Source organism: Cydia splendana, chromosome Z, assembly GCF_910591565.1.
Source record: "Cydia splendana chromosome Z, ilCydSple1.2, whole genome shotgun sequence".
Classification (NCBI taxonomy): domain Eukaryota; kingdom Metazoa; phylum Arthropoda; class Insecta; order Lepidoptera; family Tortricidae; genus Cydia; species Cydia splendana.
In genome coordinates this window covers 34,520,859-34,535,713 of record NC_085987.1, presented here as the reverse complement: position 1 = coordinate 34,535,713, position 14,855 = coordinate 34,520,859, and the positions used below count along the sequence as shown (strand labels likewise).

Here is a 14,855-nt window from a genome sequence, read left to right as displayed (position 1 = left end):
AAAATCCCCTTAGTAAAATGATGAAGTAAAAGTACATATACATTTCCATGTTCCATGTTTTTTCCATGTACTGGCGTTTGATTTCCACTGTGAACCGGAATGTTTGAAAATAAATAAATAATAATACAACAATATTAATAAAATTTTATTTCAGGGTACTTGCCTGAACTTTCGGAGATAGTAAATTACAAACCTATCAATGACAAAGATGATGATCAGTTGTATTATACTAAAGTGTATTTGGATAAGACTGCAAGGGAATCTCTAAAAATCTCACTTGACCATGACTCGGCTATATTCCAAAATTTAAATGGAGCTTTATGTAAGTATCAAATTTTTTATTTATTTATTAGTAACCAAAGAAATAATTGGTATTTCATATATGTGTAAGTACTATATGCATAGTAGCAACATCAACAGCCGTTGTGAAAAAGTCCCACATTTTGGTTGGTCACTTACGCTAGATACTGCTGCTACAAGATTTGTGTCAGTTTAAACTGTTAATGTGTTGTGTAATTGATATCTGAGGATATCTCTGAACAACTGCAGTTATTAAGTTCTCGACAAATAAGAAACTTACAAGTACCAGTTATACAACAAATTATAATATTGTGTCCATGTTATAGCGGATGTTCAGCTGACTGCCAACTCTACGGAAGAAAAATGGCCTTACATTACAAATGTTGCCACAAAGCAGCGGCCGCTGATTGTTCACGGCAACGGCCCTTCCAAGCTCACCCTCAATCATTTGGGCAACTATTTGGCCAAATCCTGGTCGGCATCTGAGGGTTGTACGTTGTGTAGTGCCAAGAAGATACAACTTAAGGTACAAAGCGGAGTTATAACCCTAAATTACGCAATATAATCTAAGACTGGGCTTGCAGGAGATTATTTATGAAGTATTTTAGATTAAATATTTGGTATGAATACCTATATTATTTATTTCTATATTAATAAGACTGGAGATTGATAGCTTGCAATATTTTGCTATGTAAAATATTACCAGGTTGTGTTCACAAATTATCTATGAACTTTAATATCCTGAGTCCTTCGACGTTTTTGTTTTAGGAAGAAGAATTACCGTCAGTTATGCTGGCCGTGTTCATCGAGCAACCTACACCTTTCCTGGAAGAGTTTCTAAAACAATTAATTGACATTAACTACCCGAAAGAGAAACTTCACTTGCTTCTGCGGAATAACGTAGAGTATCACGAGTCAGATGTTGATGCGTGGTACCAGACCAACAGCAGGAAATATGCTACAGCCAAGCGCATTAAGCCCAGTGATTTCATCACTGAAGCAGAAGCCAGGAACACTGCTAAGTAAGACTATCATATTCAAAAATATATGGTTTGTACAGCAGCCTAATGAAAATAATAATACGAGCATCCCATACAGACACAATTATTAATAGTTACATCAAACATGCTGCTCTCAATTGATCTATTGAGTTTATGCCTATTGGTATACTTATTGATGCTGTGCTATACTCACGTTTAAAAGCTGACATTATTTACCATTTTATTCTGTATAAATATGTAAGTTTTAGCTGTAACATAGTTAAAATATCACAATCTCAAGTTTTGTAAACATTACGAGCCCGTGATCTTATGAAATCGTATTTAGGTACCTACACGGTTTACATGTTGTGGAAATAGGAAAAAGTGTTGTTCTGTTTTAGGGAGCGCTGCCTGGGCAGTTCGTGCGACTACCTCTTCTCGATCGACAGCGTGGCCCGCGTGGAGGCGGACACCCTGCGGTACTTGCTCTCTTCGGGCTATGACGTCATCGCCCCGATGCTTAAGCGCTTCGAAGGAGCCTGGTCCAATTTCTGGGGCACGATCAATTCGCAAGGCTTCTACGCGAGGTCTGCAGATTACATGGACATCGCATTTCACGCCATAAGGTAAGAGTCTGCTCGGCGATATTTATTTTTCATATATGTATTTAGAAGTAGATATATTTAAACGTGTACACAACATTCAAACAACTGTGAGTTGTTAATAGGTAAGCAGCTGTTGCATTGTCGATGATAAGTAAGAAGAAGTAACATGAGTAAATGTTTCGTTTGCTTCAGTGTTAAATCTTTAAAAAGCGGCCACGCAGAGTAAACAGCTATGGTTAAATAATTTGTCTCTCTTAATTGTACCAATCTACATATATACATTCATACTAAATTTATACTTTTCTTACGAGAGAAAATAATCGATCGCTACTGGCTTTCTCGCAGCCGGTCACATCTTCCTCAACATGAGATCACGTATGCACTGTACGTACTTGCTATCTCAGTAGTTAAATAACACGGCGCGTTGACACCGTTATGTATAACGCTGAATAATAATTCATTGAAGTTCTTATCAACTATCCCTATCAGCCAGGAAAGGAGAGACTGTAACAACATGTCGAAACTTAAACATATCATAATTATTAATATTTAGGTTGTGTAGATAGTAAATGTACCACATTTAGAGCCGATGTTTGCGTTTCTACCTGTTGGCTAACTCGCCTCGCCTGCAATCTTCGCGGCATAGCATTCTCAATTAGGTAGTGTAGACTGCAGCTCAGGGTTCATGTTGACTTTGTGAATATAGAAACACCCGTTTCACATTTTCTAAGAGTAGAGTGACTACTAATTATAGTACGAGTATGTTTCGTACATACGGCACAAATTATTCTTTAGGTACTTATGTTATTTGATTTCATATGAGAACAGGTACCTACTGTTTTCACCTAAATCTCTTGCTTTAGCAATTGGTACCTACAGTCACCATCAAATAAATCATGAAATATGTAGATAGTGATGGTCAAAGAGGCCAAATACATATATTGATAGGTACAAATCCTTATTTCTATGGTAACAAACATGTGTTAATTTACGATAGATTTGGCCACTTTGCTCGCCACTATCTTTTTGGTGCTGACTGAACCTATCCTACTAAAAATTATTTTGAGACCTTTAAAGGTGTCTCAAATGAGGCAAGTCGTTGGGAGTCGAGTTCTGTGGACACCTCGCCACTGTAACCTACATAGTTCATTTTACGATTGCGGCGGCCACCATCTCATAAGAATGCCTGGCGTTCTCGTTACTGAGAACAGTGAGCTTACGTGTCAGCTCTCAATTCGTGTAATGTTGATATAATACCTACCCACTGATTACTACACACTCCTCCAAATAAATGGGTTGGTAACAAAATGATACGCCTTTTTACTTTCAACGATATCATACAGAGGTACTATTAATAATGCTAGGATAAAAATATATTCTATTTTAGCATATAACAATATCTATTATTGATCTTGTAGGTATATTATGCTGCTTCTGCCATTTGAACTTTGATGCTCATATTGTAATTGTCATACAAAATGATGGTACATAAGGAGTCAAAACGATCCTTATAATTAAAAGTTCCAATGTCAGGGCACTTAAGAACAAATCAGTACAAGTGTAGAGTACAGTACCCGCGCCTGATATATTATTCTGAGGTACCTACAATATATGTATTATGTAGGTATATTAGCGTATTATATATTTATTAATCTCACGGGAAGTGGAGTCCATTAACATCTATTAAATTCATATTCATTCTGTTATAAAGTTGGTGAGATAAACGCGATAAGTCTTAAAACAATCGTGTTTTATGGGAAAAGTGATTTGAGGTTTTGTTCGTAAGCGGCACGATAAATGCAGTGCACGGTGCACCGCAAGACACAGGTCAGGCGTCAGTAGCACGTCTAGTCAAAGGCAATGGAGAAGTCAGTCTTGAAGGAGCGGCGGTCGATGGAGTACATGTTGTCCGCCGTGCACTCGTACACGCCGGCGTCCATCTGCGTGGCCGGGTCAATCTCGATCTTGGACTTGACGCGGTCCTCGCCGATCGGCCACTCGTGAATCTGTTCGTTATAAAGACAATATTCATCAATTCGTGTTTACTGTTTAGGTTCATAATTCTTTCAGTTTTCTTATGAACTGAAGAAACAATATAAGAGTTAAAAGTAAAATAACTCGCTACCCGCTCCGGCTTCGCAGGGGTTGACAAAGTATACACCTTAACCTTCCTCAAGGATCGCTCTATTGATAAGTTACAACCGTATGAAAATCCGTTTAGTAATTTTTGAGTTTATTGCGAAAATAGAGACATTCAGACAGACTCCGCTGGGGACTTTATTTTATAATATGTTAGTGATAATTTAGTTAGGTACTAAATTTAGACGGGCATTCTTCATTCGCCGAGTCAGCGGATCAGATACCAATACCAACCTATAGACGGTTTTTTTTAAATATTGACTGATACTATCCTTTATCTCAATACTTAAGTGCAATTGTAAGTCTAGTTTTGCAATTGTAAGTTTAGCGATTCAGGTTTGCCAGTAGATTTCGCTACAACGCTATTATTCTTAGTCAGTTAGCTGTCGAGTTGCACAGAATCTTGATTGAGTTAACTCGTCTGTATGTTGATTCGAGTTATTCTCGCCCATCGCTGAGCTAAATTAGACTCGATTTCCATTATTCGATAAAATAAATTGTGTGTGTGTGTCAGCTCCGACGCACGACTGGAGTTTACTCCTTATGAACGATTATATTATAAAATTGATAAAAAAGTGTTTCCATGCAGCCGATGCTACGGGATGTGTAAGATAAGTTTCGCACGAAACATAACGTGACGTAACGTTTGATTTTACTCCCCATACATTTTCATACCCCGAGCTTATAGTTATACTTTTATTTTATTCATATAATTTCTTAGATTAGGTTATTTATAATATGAATATGAAAGTAAAATAAAAAACACAAAACAATAAAAATACACATAAACACATTATAAAATACCTAACCTAAGATGCCGCCAGCAGCGGGGCAGGGCCCAAGCTGCCGGTGGTCAGGGCCGCAGAGTGGGGAACCGACGTACTATACGCGCCGTGTCCAAAATTACCGCCGTCTGCATCCGACCCTTGATCCAACCACCCAGCGAGAGTCTCTCTAGGTCTCTCTCTGTCTCTTATTATTATTATTATGAGTCTATATAGTATGTATATCGATTCATAAGGATTAAACTCCAAAACTTATTGTTAGTTTTATTCCATGTAGCGTGACCTACTGAGCTGATTTTGTGAGGATAATTAGGTGTAAATCGAGACGTTGTTATGGACTGCGTCCGGGCGACAAGGACGACATTGAACGACGACAAGAAATTTATCCATAAGTATCATAAATATTAGACGAGTAAATGTTTTAAATTATTTACTTTTGTGGTGAATGTTTAATTTAGTTATTTATTGATATACTTATTTTATTTGGCTAGATATCATTATGCAATGCGAAAAGTACAAGTGGCTTAGCGAACAGACCCTGTTGTCATATTTTTATTTACAACTAATAGCTGTTAAAGTAAATGTTCAATGTGTAACGAAAGAATAACATAAAAATACGTAACAGTAAACAGAAGAAGACACAAAATTGTACACAGAAATATCTCATAAGCTTATGAGTCTCATCAAGTTATAATGAGGTTAACGAATGTTCAGTGAACTGCGTCGTTGTTGCGACTACAGTCTGCAAACCATAACCAGAGCTCCCCTAACCTTAATCGAAATGAGTATGCCGAGCGTCGAATGGTCCCTGTTCTACATATAATATGTAATACTCTACACTTCTACAGCTATCTTAACTCAGTCCTTGTAGGTGCCCCAAGCGACTAATAAAAAATCGTTACATAAAAATAAGTCAGCAATTTATAATATTGTCCGAATTATTTCGGCTACTATGTTAAATCACGACCAACAGGGGTTAACTGTCGTTGCCTCTCTTTATGCGGCTCTGTGTCTTGGCGTCAGCGCCTCAAACAGTGCGTTTATAGTTGTTTAGTACCATATGGTATCATACAACGCTAATAAGTACCTATTACGAATTTTAAACGGTACATTTAATAATGAATATATTTAACACGGAGCATTTTTTCTAGTTTCCATGTAAACTACTAAAAAGTGGAATTACTTAATAATGTTTATTTATTACTATTTTATAGTGAGCTTAATTAAGTTTATAACGTAATATGTATAAGTAAAATAAGAATTCGCTTACATGAAGATAATGATGAGCAAATATTTCGACGCCGTCTTTGAACCAAGTGATGTGAGGACGCGGTGAGCCCTTGGCAATGCAGAGGAAGGCGATCTTGTGGCCCAACACGTACTCAAGATCGAAGTGCGAAGCCAGTAGGATCTTGGCTCCCTGAATTACAACGGCCATTAGTGTTATTACGAGTATTAGTTTATTACCGTAGACACACTAAAACGCGCGGTTGATATAATTCGATAAACGCTGTGTTAAACGTGGACGCACATCATTTTACATGAGATAATCTAACTATCAACTACTCAAATAAACTGGTAATTGTTTAGATGTGACAAATACATAAAAACATACTAAATTTGAATATAAAATAAAAATACCAGTAAGTACCAGGTTCGCACTGGCACTGGGACTTGTCAGGCTATAATACGTATCAATATCAGCAAATCGGCCATTATTCCTAACGAAACTCAATTGTAATACAAAATTAATAAGCTCACTTACATCGTTGTTGTTGTAATATTGATCGGATTCCGGGTCTCTATATTTCCCAGTAATAGGTAAGCCAATTTGCACCTGCAAGTAAAAAAACATCAAAACCAGCCAATTATAAGAGCGTAGCAGTTAACGTAGACCAAAGCGTTACCTTGGATTTCGTTCTACCTCTAGAACGTCCACGACGCGCACTTGCTGGCTCGATTATAAACCAGAATACTAAGAACAATCCTAAGAGAATTTTAGCTCTAAGGAAGAACATTTTGATAGGTTCTTATTGGCGGGAAGAGGTGAAGTCCAGGTGTCCTGGGCGCTGGCACGGGCCCGCGAGGTTTCTGCGCGACTGCAGCTCTGCACGCTCGCCACGCCAATCTCTCAATTGACTAATGGCGGAGGTGATCGCAGGAGGGCCCTTGTCTCGTCCCCTGCTTGATATATACCAATCGTCATATCCTTTCGCATTTCGTACATTGATACTACAACTATATTGAATATTTATAGGACGAGCGTTACCTACCAATATTAAGTTTATTGGTACCTGCTATTTATCATCTGCGTTTTGAATGTTAAGAATATACTTACACCACTTAAACAAAAGTAGACGTACGCTTACCAACATAGAACAATGAAAGACTATGAAAACAAAAACTCGCTAATGCCCACTTGCACCATTCTTCTAACCCGGGGTTAATCGGTTAAATCTGGCGTTACCATGGTTACCAGTACAATTTGACACTAGGTTAACGGTTTAACCGCTTAATCCCGGGTTAGTGGAATGGTGCAAGTGGGCCTAAATAGGTTACCTTAAATGTCCCAGTGCTGGCTATGGTCCCAGTAGTTGAATCTTAACACCTTAATTCATGGCAAGCAGGTTGTTCACTATTAGGACGTATGCCTTAATTAGAGATTCCTTATGATTTTCATTGACCTACCTATATGGTGTTCAAAATTACATGTATTCGTCGTTACATTTCTGTAATCTCTCCACTCACTTTCGAAATAAGCGACAGCATTTTTCTGCTTTTATTTAAGTCTTCAAAAGATAAGAAATACCAATTATTTGGCTACTACCTAACATAAAGGTTATCATGTCTGAACTAAAGGTTATAATGAATTATTATCAGCAGTTTTATCTGTTAGATAAATAGGTGAAGTATGAGAGTTGAATTAAAGAGGAAAATAAAACGATATATGCTGAACTCGTGTCCTATAATCGGAATAGGATTGGTGTAAGATTATCCCATAACAAGAAAGTGTGTCTTAAGTACGGATGGCCTTCATATTGGGGCCTATTTACACATTGATTATGATTAGTGTTTATACTTACTATGAGACAGAAATTAATTTACCTACATATTTTAATGAAAATATTTTAACTTTTGGTTTTTGTTTTATAAGGGAATAGATGTTAAATTGACAGTAACATATAATTTCCGTTTCTATTTTTTCTTTAAGTTTTACTTAAGTATTAAAAACTTTGTCCAAATTTTATTCCGCATACGTGATCTTTTCCAAAACAGATACCTATGTCGGCTATGAAATAAAATGATATGAAATGAAATGAAAAATATTTATTTCGAGCAACTATGGACTCATACAATTTGTTAGTAGACTTACGTTCCTAATGTTAGTACCTAATTAACTAATCTCGACTCTAATCTAGAATCTAGAGTGTATATACACTGCTGGAAACATGCATTTCGCAGCAGTGTCTCATATACGGGCAGTCAAGTCTGTCCGCTATCACTTTTATATGTCTATGTCCATTAGATATAAAACTAAGTGGTTCTGTGAGCTGTAGACCTCGCGAGCATAACAACTTAAAACTGCCGCTCCACCATTTTAACGAAATATTGAAAAAAAAAAATGCTTTCTTATGTTTCCGGATTCCTGATTCTCCGGATATACGAAAGCATTTTTGACCAAGCTGAAACGGAGACCATCGCTGACGCTCGGTCAATTATTAAAATCTTAAAAGTATATTTAATATATCTGCGATGTAAAAATATTAGATGGTGTTAATTTCGCTACTGTTGATGCTGATTGCTGACTGTACCAGTGTGACGCTACAGATAATGAAAAGAATGGTCTTTAAAAATGTATGCAAAAAAACTCCCTTCGCTTCGCCAATCGAATACATATAAAACCAGTATAAAACTGGCTTCCTTATAGACTGGTCTTATTTTTGTAAAATTCTATTTCGACTGGCAAATCATTTTTTGGCAACCGGGTTTTTTAACCTAATTAGACCCCGCTGAATCCGATTTTGCCGGTTGCTTGATCGAATTCTTGACCGGAAGTGAGATATTTGATATTAAAGGTCCCTTTTTTTAGTTTTTCGTAAGTAACTCCTAAACGGTGGCCCATAGCAAAAAATGTTCTTACACAAGTAATCTGCATATAATTACCTACAAGAAAGATTCCGTACAATTTTTCGCTAGGAACAATATTAAAAGAGATATTAACGCCGGAAAGTTATGTTTATAATATATGTTTTTAACTTTCCCTCTTTATTATCTTTTTAAATATTAATCCCTACGAAAAGTGTACATACTCTTTTTTTTTAGAAAATTTTGTGTAGATTATTAACGTTTAACAAGATTTTTTGATATTAGCCACCGTTTACGAGTTATTTACGAAAAACTAAAAAAAGGGGCCTTAGAAGTGATTATAATTAAATTTGCCGCGTTAATATCTCTTTGAATATTGATCCTAGCGAAAAATTGTACGGAATCTTTCTAGTAGACAATTTTATGCAGATTATTTATGTGTAAGAACATTTTTTGCTATGCGCCACCGTTTAGGAGTTATTTACAAAAAACTAAAAAAACGGACCTTTAATATCAAGAATTCGATCGAGCAACCGGCAAATTCGGATTCAGCGGGGTCTACTTAGGTTAAAAAACCCGGTTGCCAAAACGTAACATGATTTGCCAGTCGAATCAAGGAGAGCGATTTTGACTGTTTACGTCTAGTCTATTATATGTATCCTGGGTTTTATATGTATTCGCTTCCTAAGAACTGTAAAAGTAGATTTATCATTACAAGGTTTTATTAGATCTTGTGTACATGAGATGTGGTCCGTCCGCAGGGGGATATGGAACGTGCCGTTTATCACCAACTGCTACCTGATGAGGATGGCTACGTTCCGAGCCGGCGCCGCCAAGACCGTCGACTACCACAAGGAGGCTGTGGACCCCGACATGGCTTTCTGCGCTAACCTTAGAGATCTCGTACGTTACTAATTTATTTATATTTATAATGATTGTTGGCTGATTGGACAGATTAATTGTCAAAATTATCTGCATGAATTTTGTAATGAAATCTTTTTAGACACTACTTAGCTTCGCTCCTATACCTATTTGTGCCATCGTGCACACGGTTAACTGACAATTCGTAAACTTTAGTACAAGAAGACAACGGAGATTTTAGCAGTCTGTGAGTGTAAGTTTGTATCGTGTGTTCCATCTCCATCGTAGCGTCAAATCGAAATATACACAGAGCCAATTTTGATGCGTAATTTAGCATGTCTATATCGAATATAAAGATGGCATGATTGACAGGGTGTGTTCATGCACGTGAGTAACGAGTTGGAGTTTGGGCACCTGGTCAACCCCGAGAGCTTCGACACGTCTCGCACGCACCCTGACATGTACCAGGTGATGGACAACAAGCCAGACTGGGAGGCGCGCTACTTGCACCCAGACTACGCCGCCAACTTCGAAGAGGGCAAGAAACCCGCAATGGTCAGTACACAAATCATCTTTTCACATTTGTTATTTGTGTTTACATGTACTTACATTTATTCTGAGGTAGTGCAATCAAGAGGATTTGTATTGTATTGTTTTACTCGTATTGCTTCGGCACAACCCTCTTACTTGCTGTACTCTTGAGAGTATTCAATGTGCATCTTTTATTAAATAAGAACTCGGGTTATCGATTTAGGTACAATTTTAATAAAAACCAGGGAATTAGGTACTGTATCACAAGAACTGCAAAAAATATTAATTGGCGTCCATGCAAAATGTTAGATGTGCTAAAAGGAAATTTTCTAATCCCGTCCAATGCGCTTAGCACTGATAATAGAACATGACTTAAAAATACTGATCACTTGATCAGTAACTCTTTCCTTATGTATAAATTCTGTAACACTGTTTATGGACATGTGCCTACAGTAGTGTGCAATATAATAGCAGTGTTTAACCCTTAACCATGCTGACATTTCAAAAATGACAATCCAATGTCAGTTTTACGCATAGAAAATATAACACAACATATATGTTTGAAGTGCCGAATGTGGAAAATATGTATCCCTTAGCCTGGTAAAGGGATAACCCAATAACTTCTGTAAATAATTTCTAAAAATAGGTTAAAGATAGTCGTGGTTTGCTGTGGGCAGCACTATCACCAGAGCCGCAAGCAAGCAAACAAACCAAGTAGTCGATAAAAAAGCAATAACAAAGTCCGAATGATGGACTAGGTATTAGTACAGTCAGCGAAGAAGATCATCGTGTAGAGAAGTTTAATGTTTTCTGGAAGAGACGGGTGTAGATGTGAAGCTTCGATTGAAAATAATGGTCAAGATACTAAATTGAAATAATGATACAGTTAATTTGGAATTAATGTTAAGTGATGCCGAAGAATCATAAATAAAACTCCAATATAATTGAATTAATTGATCTAAAGTTATATGAGTGCTATTATATTGCACATAGCTGTATATGTTTTTGTTGTTGATAACCACTTAGTCTGTTTGCGTTGTTAAATTGCAGTGTAAAAACAATCCCCGCGCCGCGATTCGCATAATCATTCAATTAGCGCGCTCCTGCGAAGCGTCCCACATCTTATACCACTCATGTTTTTTACTATTATACTACCAGTCTGGGTTGAAATAAATCGAAACCAAGCGTCTAATTTTATAATCTAAACATTTCGACTTTCACAACTATTGTTTACTTGATAGACATTTTGGGCGTGTTGTAATACAAGTTACAGTGTCTATTGAAAGCAATAAAAACGTTTAGCAAGCTATACAGTTACTTTTGACAAAATAATGTTTCGTCCAAGCGTCCATTACAAAAAATAGAACCACTTTCAATGCGGGCGTTTTATTATAGTGATTAATGGGTTTATGATATCTCCGAAGTCCGAATGAAAGTGGACGTGCATATTATATGTGTAATGACACCAGTGAAATCTTGACTTGTGACAAAGGTGTTAGTATGCCATTGTGAACTGGACCGTCAACGTTTTCAAGAGACATTAAGTGCTTATACTGGGACATTCGTACGGAGATATATATGCTAAATTGAAAGTTTTGGTTGAAAGAACGTTGGAGGTACCGATACGAATAATTTAATGACGTACTTAAGCATAAAAGTACCTACTAAACTTTATCTCGCATAATGTTGAATTTTAGTTATTTATCCGTGGAGCGCCCTATAGTGTAGTAAATAAAGGTAGTGGACCCCGCAGTAATTCCTCAGCCAGAAAAAACTTTACAGTATGATAAAGTATCAATAAATAAAAAGTATTGTATAAATTTCCAAAGAATAATAATAATAGAATTAGGCGTAGGGATGTGACGACCCCATCGCCCGCTGGTTTTACCAGTGCAATCAGTCAACGCAGGGCAGCTTGTGGCGAGCTGTTGGGGATTAGCGACCTCACGTACCCGAGTGCTCCTGGGGAGTTCTGTTACCCGCAAGGAGGGTGGGTGGGATAGGATTCTCTGCCTCTGGCTTGCCTTAGCCGGCCGGCCAGAGTGGAGTCGTTAGAGCTATAAGCTCCAGGGGTGGAAGTGAAATATGCATAAGACGCGAGTTGGCACAGTGGCTGTTAACAGCCACTGGGTAGAAAGCGGCGCACACCTCTCGACACCCCTGAGCCGCTCACACCGGTGTTGCCCTTGAGCCATCCTAGATGTCGCTTTTTGTGGGGGCCCATCTTGTGAGGGCGAGTCACCGTCTGCCTGAAATAAAATTGCATACCGTTTTATTAGGCAGGCGTCCGGTTTTTTACCCCATAGCTCAGTTCTTAGTCCATCGCTTTCACCCAATAACCTAGTTCATTTTAGATTCCATCAACTCTCAATAGTCCTTACACCCTGGCGGGTGCTGCCTCTGCGTGCGTCCCATGACACGGGCAAGGGCAGCCTCCGCTCGGTGTACCCCTTACATTTCATTAAAGTGTCAAAAGGGCCTCTACGTGTTGGCTTCGGCTCCGCGCACGCCTCCCAAAGGTCCGGAACACCATTGTTCCGTGATGGGAAAAAAATAGAATTAAAGTAAATACCTAAAGTCTTAAATCGTTAATATCTTTTTACGGAAAAATGCTCCGTTCAAACTTTCTTCACCAGACATATTCATGTAACGTATTGCAACAATATATGAAATATCAAAAAAATATCCCAGCAGAAATACCAGTATTAATAAAATAAAAATTTATGGCGTGTCTTGGACCGGAAAATTGCTCAGTCTAATTTTTTCACTGGAATGCCATTTTATTGCCGTTTTATACCTACAAAATGAAAATCTAAAAAATTTCCACTCTCAGTTTTTAATAGTTCTATAATACATACATTTCGATACGCATTTTTTTTGGATTTTTCTACCCACTGCGCCAAATTATATTCTAAGATCATATAAGAAGAAAAAAATGACAGCAATTTTCCGATGAAAATGAGCGTCAAAAAAAGGAAGTATCATAAAAAAATATTCTCATGTTTGACAAAACTTTTAGATTTTTTTCTAGTATCACATACTGATACAAATAACTTATTTTGTAAAATAATTTTGGACTGAGGAATTACTCGGTTCAATATATAATCAGATTTATGTTTTTACCTAACTTAGGAGTGTTTTTTTTTTGGATATTTATATGTTAGTCTCGGCTCATACTTTACAATAACCAAGCTAAATTTCATCGACTGAGAAATTAATGCACGGGTCTCCATACAACAACTTGCTTCATTTACTACACTACTGACGCAACACTACAGAATCCTGGACTACTTACGCAAAACAAGAACGCCGGCTGAACACCTTCCACATGCGCTGTCTGCGGAGCATACTTGGCATCACATGGAAGGATCGCGTGACAAACGAGTCTGTTCTAAGCGATGCACAGCTTCCTAGTATCACAGCCATACTAAAGAAGAGACGACTGAGGTGGCTTGGGCATGTGTACCGAATGGAACGGACTCGTTTACCACGTCAAATTCTACTAGGAGAGATTGCAAATGCAAAAAGACCGGTCGGGCGACCAATGCTGCGCTACAAAGATTGCGCCAAGCGTGATATGGTTGCCTTTAATATCTCATGCAACCAATGGCAGAAACTGGCCGAAGATCGACCCACGTGGCGACGTGTTGTTCATTATGGCCAATCCAAGCACGACGATGTCTGGTTTTCCTCTTTAAAAGAAAAACACTTGAGGCGCCACGAGCAGGCCTCCAACCCCCACCCACCTGGGGGAGCATACACCTGCCGCGTGTGTGGACGAGGGATCCTCTCCCGCACAGGGCTATACAGCCACGAACGCAAGTGTCGTTACCGGGATGCTGCTTAAAACATCTGACACAGATTAAAAGGCCTATTATATTATAGCCTCACATGTGTGATGCTAACTCAATTTGGGTCGTTGCGACTCAGTATCAGACGTGTGTTACTACAAATCAATAGGGGTCCAATTGCTTTGCATCATTTGTTGTATGGTGGGCGTTCGACGGGTTAAGCTGTTATTGACATTTAAATTCTAACTTAACTTGGTATATCGGAATGTGTAATGTACCTTAATTGTATTGAACCTATAATTTGTTACAGATACATAATTATTTAGTCGACTTAGCCACAACTCGTGGAGAAAGTTTTTGATTATTTATTGTTATTTCCAGCCATGTCCTGATGTATACTGGTTCCCAATGATGTCCATGCGGTTCTGCAAGGAGTGGATTGCAGTCATGGAGGCGTACGGCCAGTGGAGCGATGGATCCAATAATGTAAGCATAGTTGATGTACCTATATATTTGCTGCTAGAAGTTGGGGTTTTATAGAGTGCTAGCGACCCGCCCCGGCTTCACACGGGTTTACAAATTATACACCTAAACTTTCCTCAAGAATCACTCTATTGATACGTGAAAACCGCATGAAAATCCGTTCAGTAATTTTTGAGTTTATCGCGAATATACAAACAGATAGATGCGGCGGGGGACTTTGTTTTATAAGGTGTAGTGATTTCGCTAACGCATACTCTGTAATATGTCGAAACCATAGTCGAAACATTCACGTGA

The 14,855-nt window shown here is 38.0% G+C and overlaps 2 protein-coding genes across 2 annotated transcripts in view; one reads left to right on the top strand and one right to left on the bottom strand.

Annotated features, from left to right (window-relative positions):
* LOC134805304 (procollagen-lysine,2-oxoglutarate 5-dioxygenase) overlaps window positions 1–14,855 on the top strand; it is a 28,486-nt gene that overhangs the window by 1,779 nt on the left and 11,852 nt on the right. Inside the window, exons 4-10 of the mRNA XM_063778622.1 lie at window positions 155–322; window positions 627–826; window positions 1,069–1,322; window positions 1,682–1,906; window positions 9,657–9,798; window positions 10,129–10,311; window positions 14,460–14,564. Coding sequence (XP_063634692.1) covers window positions 155–322; window positions 627–826; window positions 1,069–1,322; window positions 1,682–1,906; window positions 9,657–9,798; window positions 10,129–10,311; window positions 14,460–14,564 — 1,277 coding nt within the window. The remainder of the gene's footprint in view (window positions 1–154; window positions 323–626; window positions 827–1,068; window positions 1,323–1,681; window positions 1,907–9,656; window positions 9,799–10,128; window positions 10,312–14,459; window positions 14,565–14,855) is intronic.
* On the bottom strand, window positions 3,658–6,996 carry LOC134805307 (immunoglobulin domain-containing protein oig-4-like). Its single transcript, XM_063778624.1, has 4 exons — window positions 6,717–6,996; window positions 6,575–6,646; window positions 6,080–6,229; window positions 3,658–3,891 (listed from the first exon to the last, which is right to left on the bottom strand). Exons 1-4 carry the CDS (start codon window positions 6,825–6,827, stop codon window positions 3,733–3,735), a joined length of 492 nt encoding a protein of 163 aa, XP_063634694.1. The 5' UTR covers window positions 6,828–6,996; the 3' UTR covers window positions 3,658–3,732.

What these genes read in the sequence shown, in the direction of transcription:
- LOC134805307 (XM_063778624.1), bottom strand. Translation starts at nt 6,827, where the DNA reads ATGTTCTTCCTTAGAGCTAAAATTCTCTTAGGATTGTTCTTAGTATTC. An exon ending in GAGGTAGAACGAAATCCAAG is followed by an intron (nt 6,647 to 6,716) that starts GTAACGCTTTGG and finishes TTTTACTTGCAG; the next exon opens with GTGCAAATTGGCTTACCTAT. An exon ending in AATATTACAACAACAACGAT is followed by an intron (nt 6,230 to 6,574) that starts GTAAGTGAGCTT and finishes GTTGTAATTCAG; the next exon opens with GGAGCCAAGATCCTACTGGC.